This window comes from Mandrillus leucophaeus, unplaced genomic scaffold, assembly GCF_000951045.1.
Source record: "Mandrillus leucophaeus isolate KB7577 unplaced genomic scaffold, Mleu.le_1.0 Scaffold219, whole genome shotgun sequence".
Classification (NCBI taxonomy): Eukaryota; Metazoa; Chordata; class Mammalia; order Primates; family Cercopithecidae; genus Mandrillus; species Mandrillus leucophaeus.
In genome coordinates, this window is record NW_012102243.1 from 1,081,192 (window position 1) to 1,089,997 (window position 8,806).

At 59.8% G+C, this 8,806-nt stretch overlaps 1 protein-coding gene and 1 long non-coding RNA gene across 2 annotated transcripts in view; one reads left to right on the forward strand and one right to left on the reverse strand.

Annotated features, from left to right (window-relative positions):
- Positions 1-1,883, reverse strand: part of LOC105540306 (chromosome unknown open reading frame, human C10orf91) — a 30,728-nt gene extending 28,845 nt beyond the window's left edge. The window contains 2 exon segments of the mRNA XM_011980851.1: positions 1,356-1,439; positions 1,855-1,883. Coding sequence (XP_011836241.1) covers positions 1,356-1,439; positions 1,855-1,883 — 113 coding nt within the window.
- A 2,960-nt stretch (positions 1,884-4,843) lies between these two features.
- The window catches only part of LOC105540286, an 11,373-nt gene continuing 7,410 nt past the window's right edge, over positions 4,844-8,806 (forward strand). The window contains exon 1 of the long non-coding RNA XR_001006179.1: positions 4,844-4,897. This is a non-coding gene — a long non-coding RNA (uncharacterized LOC105540286). The remainder of the gene's footprint in view (positions 4,898-8,806) is intronic.

Genomic DNA, 8,806 nt, shown 5'->3' on the forward strand with positions numbered 1-8,806 from the left:
TGTCCCTCCTCCTGTCCCTCCTCCTGCCCCTCCTCCTGCCCCTCCTCCTGTCCCTCCTCCTGCCCCTCCTGTCCCTCCTCCTGTCCCTCCTCCTGTGCCTTCTCCTGTCTCTCCTCCTCCTCCCACTTCTCCCAGCTCCCACCCTGCACTTCCTCTGTGCCCTCCCACGGTGAGGCAGCAGGGAGCAGAGACCAGGCTCCTCCAGGCCCTCCCAGGCCGCTTTGCTTCCAGAGCACCCAGCAGCTGAGGCCTCCTCAGCCTTGACCAAGTGTGGGGTGCCCAGGCCCCTGCTGTGGCTCTGGAGAAAGGCCAGGCTCCTTCCCAGCAGGGTGGGTGTCCAGCCAGCCCGAGCAGCTGAAGCACTGACCTCAGGACCCCCACCTCCTGCCCACCCCACCCTCCTGTCTGGGCCAGGCCGGGGGCCAACTTGCACCTGCTGCCTGGGTCTAGCCCTCGTCTGTTCCTCCTCCCACCGCCTGGGTACCTTCGGTGCTCCACCACCCACAAGCCCCTCCAAGCTGGGGCAGTGCTGGCTTGGACTATGCCACGGGCCGTCCAGCTCAAGGCCCGGCCTTGCCAAGGCCCACAATAGCTTACCTGCCAGTGCTTCTACCCTGGGCCTCTCCAAGAAGCTGCTGGCACCTCCCCACACGCCTCTGCTCTGTAGGTCAAGGGGTCCCAGGGCCCACCCTGAGGCCCCTACCCCCTCGCCCTGGCCCCACCACAGGGCTCCTCTGCCCAGATGTCCCAGGTCCAAAGTGGAGGCCCAGCCTTGGGCCTCAGTCAGCTCCTGGCCCGGGTGTGAGGGGTGAGTTGTAGCTGCACGGCCTCACTGCCCGCCAGGCCTGCCGAAGGGAGGACACGCCCTCCCACAGACCCTGTCAGGGCGGACTGCCATGGAAGGTGTCCAGGCCCTTTTGGGCATCCCTTGACCCCGTCTAGGTCCCCAGGTACTTGCAGGAAAGAGGGGGTGAGCACAGCCTTCTCTAAGGGAGCACCCAAGTCCTGGCCAAAGTGGCCCCCTACCCTGGGCCTCCACAGTCCAGGCAGCCACCTCTTCAGTCTCTGCCCTTAATGTGAGGCAGAGTGGATAGAGGGACTCCCTCCTCTGACCAGCTGGGCAGGCAGGGAAACCCGGGCATGGGAGTCCAGGGCTGGTGGCCATGCCTGGAGGGAACTGGCTGCGTCTGCAGCCCCGGCCACAGGCCCCAGGACACCCAGACCACTTGGCAGGACCCCAGGGTTAAAAGGCAGTTTGTGGCTCCACTTCTCCCCTGATGATGGGCACCTTGAAGGGGCTCTGGGCACTAGCAGGACAAACATCGTAGGGAAACCCAGCAGCCACCAGGACCCGCCTGTCCTCTGCCCTCCCAGACCCCTGGTCATGGGTCCAACAAGCTCCCAGGGAGGGCACGCCAGGTGCTGAGCCCATGGACGCACTACAGAGAAATGCCACAATCGTTGGGGGCATGCGACTAAGACGTCTCCTAACCATCGGCATCCACGGGGCGCGGCTCTTTCCAAAACGCCACGTTAAAACAGCTGCAGGAGGACGGAAGGGGCCTCATGCCCATCCCCTGCTGCTACTCCCCACCCCGCCCTCAGCCTCCTGCCACCGGAGCTCCGCCCACCTGCACCTGACTCTTCTTCATCCCCAGCCCCATAAGCAAGACTAGCTTGTGGCCAGTAGGTGCTTCCTGAGAGTTTGGGAATAACAGGGGAACTACAGCACATAGCAACAATTTTAAAAGCAAACCAGGCATCAGCCCTTGCCATCCTCAAGCCGTCACCACCCCTGCCCAGGATGGAGCTCCAGTGGCTGCACACGCCCCCCGGGGCTCGCCCTGCAGCTGCCTCTCGGCTCCTGGGAGGAAACTCCACATTTCAGCTGCTTTATACCCAGAGAAGCCTCCTGCCTCCCTCCCCAGTCCTGGCGGATCCTGGGCCTTTCCTGCCTACCTGGCCTCCTGGAAATACCTGGCCGAGCCTCTCTGTGTGTCTGGCACAGCATGGGGCCAAGGCCAGAGCCACCGGCGGTGCCCTGCAGAGAGGGTGGCGTTACAAAATCCCCCCACCACCCCCCACTGTAGAACACACCCTGGGCCCAGCTGGGCTCTAGAGGTGCCCAGAGGAGGGAACTGAATTCTTCAGGAGGAATTGGAGATGCCCTTGTGGTTGAGGAGGAGCTGGGGCTGGGGCAGGGTCCGGGGCTGGGGCAGGGTCCAGGGCTGAGGCTGGGGTCGGGGCTGGAGCTGGGGCTAGGGCTGGGGCTGAGGAGGAGCTGGGGCTGGGGCCGGAGCTGGGGCAAGGGCTGGGGCGGGGGCTGGGGCTGGGTCTGGGGCCAGAACCTCCATCATTTGCTAGGCTCGTGTTCAGAAATGGAGGAATCTCAGAACCAGTCACTGTGGTCTTCAGGGTGGCAGGCCTGAAGCTGGCCCTCTCTGCAGAGGACACCTTGGGGGCTGCTGCTCAGCCTCGAGGCCAGAGACAGCTCTCACCTCCCCCACGGCCCCCGCCCCAGGAGGCTTTTAGCAGAGCTGGTTCTCTTGTCCCATCAGTATCTGTGTGGGGTCGCCCTGCTCCCCTAGGAGAGTGGGTCTGCAGGAGGGAAGCCAGAGTGGCCCCTGGAGACCTCAGGACCCCAGAGGGAATGGGCAGGGAGCCTCGAGGATCTGGAGGAGGAGAATTCAGAGAGGTGGGAAGCCAGGGAGCCCTGAGGAGAGGGGAGACGGAGTGTGGGGGGAGGGAGTGAGCTGGGGGGGGAGTCCTGAGTGGGGGAAGGGGGAAGGAGTTGGGGTTGAGAGGAGAGGGAAGGAAGGGGAGGGGGAGGGAAGGGCGATGGGGGAGCCCCCACCCCACAGATACCCCAGCTGCTGGCTGGGCACTGGACATCCCTCACTGTTGAGCCTTACTCATACTAGGGGCAGCCGTGTCCCAGCCCACAGCCAGGTTGGAATCAGGGACCCGTGGCTACCACCCTCCCTCAGCTGAGCTCGCCAACAGCTCAGAAATATTCATTTAAAAATTAAAGCCCCATTAAAGAGTTAACTCGTTGCTGTCACTGCAACTTATTTTATTTTATTTTATTTTATTTGAGACAGAGTCTCACTCTGTCAGGCAAGCTGGAGTGCCGTGGCACGATCTCAGCTCACTGCAACCTCCGTCTCCCGGGCTCAAGCAACTCTCCTGCCTCAGCCTCCCGAGTAGCTGGGATTACAGGCGCCCACCACCACGCCTGGCTAAAATTTGTGTTTTTAATAGAGACAGGGTTTCACCATGTTGGCCAGGCTGGTCTTGAACTCCTGACCTCAGGTAATCCGCCCACCCTGGCCTCCCAAAGTGCTGGGATTACAGGTGTGAGCCACCGTGCCTGGCCTGCAACTTATTTTTATATTAAAAAGTTTGAGTCCTTAGAGGACAGAGGCCTACAGAGCCATGGGCCAGGCAGAGCAGAGGTGAGAGAGCAGAGGTGAGAGTGGCACCCTCCCCTGCCGGGGCCTGCAGTGTCGTCTGGGGCTGGATCCTCAGGCCCCATCCTCCCGCGACCACCTGGCTGCCCATGTGGATCTGTGGTCAGTCCCAGGGCCCTCGGATAGGCAGGAGGAAGTGTGTACCCTGCCCTGCCTGCTGGCTGGGAGCCCACGGGGCGGGCAACACCGTGTGACGTCTCCCACGTGGTTTCCTTCGTTTTTTCTGAAGTGCTCTGGTCCTTTCCCTTCTTTTTAAACATTTTATTATGGACGTGTCCTACCCCACACAAGGAAGAGTCAAGTACCTCATGCCAGCCCCCTGTCCCAGCTCCCCAATTCCGGCCCCCCGTCCCGGCCCCCTCATTCCAGCCTCCCATTCTGGCCCCCCCATTCCGGCCCCCTCATTCCAGCCTCCCATTCCAGCCTCCCATTCCAGCCTCCCATTCCAGTCTCCCATTCCGGCCCCCCCATTCCGGTCCCCCATCCCAGCCCCCCCATTCCAGCCCCCCATTCCGTCCCCCGCATTCTGCTGCTGTCCCTTGGTGTGTAAATGTTTCCGTTTGTCTCTACAAGATCATGAGTTCCCTGCGCTGAGCGCTTTTTCCTTTCCCCTTTCCCCAGTGCCCCTGCTCCCTGCTGCATTTGGAAATAACCTAAATGTCCTCCCTCTGGAGACTGGTTAAACATCTGGTTATGATCCAGTGGTAAGCAGCGACTCCCTTGGGTTAAGAATACACATGCACACATGCACACTCACACATGTGCACACACATGCACACTAACATACATGTACGCATGCACACAGGAATACATACACACGCACATGCCCACTCATACACACACACATGCACACATGCACTCCTACACACACATACATGTGCACACACGTGCACACACTCATACACACATGCACACTCACACATGTGCACACATGCACATGCACACTCGTACACACACATGCACACCTACACTCACACGTACACCTACACTCACATGCACACACACTTGCCAACAGCCCTGAGGAGGGGATCCCGGGTTAACAGGAGCTGCCCCTGAATGTGTGAGGGGTGGGCTGGATTAGAATACCATGCTTGGCTGTCAATATTTTGTAATTGTTCTGTAAAAAGTAGATTCATTTTGTAATAAGCAAATAAGCTTAAAAAAGAAAAAGAAATCTGGGATCAGGGTTTTACGCACCTTCATTTTCAATTCCATTTCTGCTGTCAATTTTGGTAAATGGTTTCGTGGTCTTTTCAATTGCTCACATGAGTGTTTCCACCACCAGCTCACGTTTCTGGAATTCGTTTCTTTGGCTGTGCCATTTGCGATCCCCTCTGCTGCACCGTTTGCCTGCGGAGTGCATTAGCCAGTCAGGAGCCTGGGCCACTGCACCCTACCAGGACGGCAGGACTGGAAAGGCGGCTGACGTGAGTGCAGGGAGGACAGGTGGAGATGAGCTCAGCCCGGCTCAAAGTGGGGCATCCCGACACCCCCAGAGGCGTGGGGCAGGAGCGGCGGGGCAAGTGTCTTGCCAGGCTTAAGGCTCTAGGACCAGAAACCGGGCTCAGGGAGAGGCTCCTGGGTGAGGAGTGGACATGGGGGCTCAGGAAGTGCTGCCCCAGCCTTTCCTATGCTACTTGAGTTCTCACTTTTATGAGTATATCTAGACAAAAATCAAAATTAGAACATGAAACTTCCCTTTCTCTTCCACTAGCCTCGAGGGTACACATGCCGTGGGCTGGCGGAGTAGGCCCTGTCCCACCGCAGGCAGCATTCTACAGGCCGATTCAAGAGGCCTGGCACCTGCCACGCAACCACCCCCGGCCCTGAGCCATCTTCGAGGAACGGGGCCCTGGGCCCTGCAAAGACTCCTGGTACTGGGCATCACTCGGCCCCATGTGAGGGAACCCCTGGAGTGCAGATGGCAGAGGGTAGGGAGGTCCTGGGAGCCAGGGTCTGCACCTCAGTGGTGCCTGGGGCCACAGACAGGGTGGCCCAGGGACACTGCTGAGGAGACAGTGGGCCCAGATCCCGTGTGTTGGGGGTGAGGGTAGTGGGAGGTGAGGGCAGTGCTCCAGCTGTTCCGGGAGTGCCAGGCGGTGGTGGGGTGGGGTGAAGGCCCCATCTCCTGCCCTTGCTCCTTGCCTCTTCAAACCCATCCATGGGCAGCGGGTACTGGGCTGGGTCACGGGCCAGGGAGCAGCATCCCAGGATGTACCTGCAGCAAGCGGGGTGTCCCCTTAGGGAGGGGGGAGTCCCAGCCTTTGGACCTAATTTGGGAGAGGTGAGATGTTAGAGGGTCTGGGAGGGGCTCCCACTCCTGTAGTGAGCATGGGGGCTGGGCATGAGAGGGGAGGGGCCACAGCAGGTCAGGTGACCCCGGCCTCAGGGACAGCGAGGCAGCCTCGGCTGCCAGAGGCCCGTGTCAGCCTGGCCTGCCCAGGGGCCCTGGGCACTCTCTGGGCCCTGGGTCCTCATTTGCTGTGTCAGGCAGAGTGGAGAAAGCTTCCTCAGCGGCGAAGGCTCACACATCCAGGGGTCTCACAGGCCAGGAAGTCCTCCCTGTCACCAGGAGAGGAGCCTGGACGCCAGAGAAGGACTGTAGGACTGTAGCCAAGGTGTCACATCTCACCAGCTCTCCGGAAGCCTCTGCACAACCCTCCCCAGGCCACTGCCTTCCGCCCAGGATGCCCCCCTGGTCCTCCCCACCAGCCCCCACAGCCCAGGCCGCCAAGGCCAGGGTAATGGAGGAGGACATGGTAACACCTGGGGGCGGCCGCAGAGCCAGACAGTGAGCGCTCAGGAGACAGCAGGCCAGCGAAGGGGAGAGGAAGGGGAGGCAGAAGGGTCTGGTGCCCAACAAACATGGAGGGAAGGGGCCACAATCAGGCTTCACCCTCCTGGCCCTGGCCCCAGCACCTGGAGTTTGGGCAAAAAGGAGAAAGAGGGCCAAAGAGAGGGGGCTTTTCTGCCCCTGATGGGAGCTCCTCTCCCACAGGGCCTGCTGGGCAGAGCAGTCAGGTCGCCGTGGTCCTCGCCGTGGTCCCCACCTGGACTCTGCCCACATCGTCATATGCTATGAGTGTGGGGCAGCAAGGACAGAGTCCCCAGCAATGGCGATGCTGTAGTGGGGAGGAAGGGGCTTGTCCTGCTGGGTGAGGCTGAGTCCTGAGGACAGAGGAGGGCCCATCACACCTACCACAGCGGAGCGGGGAGCTGGGAGGGAAGGGACAGAGGCTGCTGGTGCCAGTGAATGCCTATGTCCTTCCTTTTCATCACAGAGGCTTAGTACCGCTGGGTTGGGGGTGGGGGGTGAAAACAATCACCCAGTTTCCCTCACAGACAGCGCCACAAGACAGTGACAGTCAATGTTAGCAGGTCTGCCCAGTGGAATTCCAGGAAATCACCTTAAAAGAGGGGCTGACATGGCAGGCAGGGTCTTTGCCCTATGCTCACCCTTTCCTTCTGCCTGGAATGCACATGGGATGCTGGAAGTGGGCAGCCATTCTGTGACCATGAGGCAACATTCCACTGATGCGTCCAAGAATGCCCTGAGCCCAGGGATGGTGCCTGAACCTGCCAGGGCCTCTGATGCACCCTCCAGCGTCACCTCCCCAGACAGCCCTCCCATTCTTGCCCACCCCAGAGCCACATGCTCTCCCGCTCTGGGCCCAGCTCTGGTGGGCCTGTCAGAATGCCCGGCCCACCTTGGCTTGACTCTGCACAAGCCAGCTCCAGTCCCCTCCTCCAGGAAGCCTTCTCTGCCTCACCAGGCCTCTCCTGCACTCCTGCCTCAGCGTCAGGGCGCCCTGCCTGTGCTCCGGCTCCCACAGTTGAGTACAAAGCTCTGAGCTGTCAGCCCAGCTGGGTTGAGCCCTGAGAAGGGGTGGACCCACCGGCAGCTGCCGCAGGCACTGATCCTGTGTGTGCTCCCAGCGCTGCCTGAACGGGACCTTCTAGCGGGACAGACAGAGGCCAGCTCTCGTTCCCACGCATGACTCACTTTGGCCAGAGACTCAGCAGGACTGAAACGCATCTCTCAGAGACCAGAAGGGATGGTTTCCACTAAATTGGGGTGTTTCTGGGTCCCAGGCCAAGGCAGCGCAGGCACACATGAACACACACATCCACACGCAGGCACACACGCACACACATCCACATGCAGGCACACATGCACGCACACGTCCACATGCAGGTACACATGCATCGACACACAGGCACACACGCACATGCACACATCCACACACAGGCACACACACACCCACACACATCCACACATAGGCACACACGCGCACACACACACATCCACACACAGGCACACACACATGCACACACACACCCCCACACACAGGGACACACACACCCAAACACATCCACACATAGGCACACACGCACACACGTGCACACACATCCACACGCAGGCACACAGGCACATGCACATCTACACACATCCACACACAGATACACACACATATGCAGGCACACATGCACATGGGCATACACATCCACACAAGTATCCACACGCAGGCACACACATATCTACATGCATACACACACACACACACATCCATGTGCATCCACACAGGCACACACGGACACGCATCCACACACAGGCCAACAGGCACACACACCCCCACACACCCACATGCAGGCACACATGCACACACACATCCACACACAGGCACACACACACATGCATTCACACGCAGGTACACATGCATTGACACACAGGCACACACATGCACACATGCAGGCACACACCCAAACACATCCACATATAGGCACACATGCACACACGTGCACACACATCCACACAGGCACACATGCACATACACACACACACTCAGGCACACACACACCCAAACACATCCACATATAGGCACACATGCACACACGTGCACACACATCCACACAGGCACACATGCACATACACACACACACTCAGGCACACACACACCCAAACACATCCACATATAGGCACACACACGTGAACACACATCCACACGCAGGCACACAGGCACATGAACATCTACACACATCCATACACAGACACACACACATGCAGGCACACATGCACATGGGCATACACACCCACACAAGTATCCACACACAGGCACACACACACATCCACATGCATCCACACAGGCACACACGGACACGCATCCACACACAGGCCAACAGGCACACACATATCCACACACAGGCACACACACCCTCACGCAGGCACACACACATCCTCATGCAGGCACACACATCCTCACGCAGGCACACACACACACGCACGCAGGCACACACACATATGCACGCAGGCACACACACATACGCACGCAGGCACA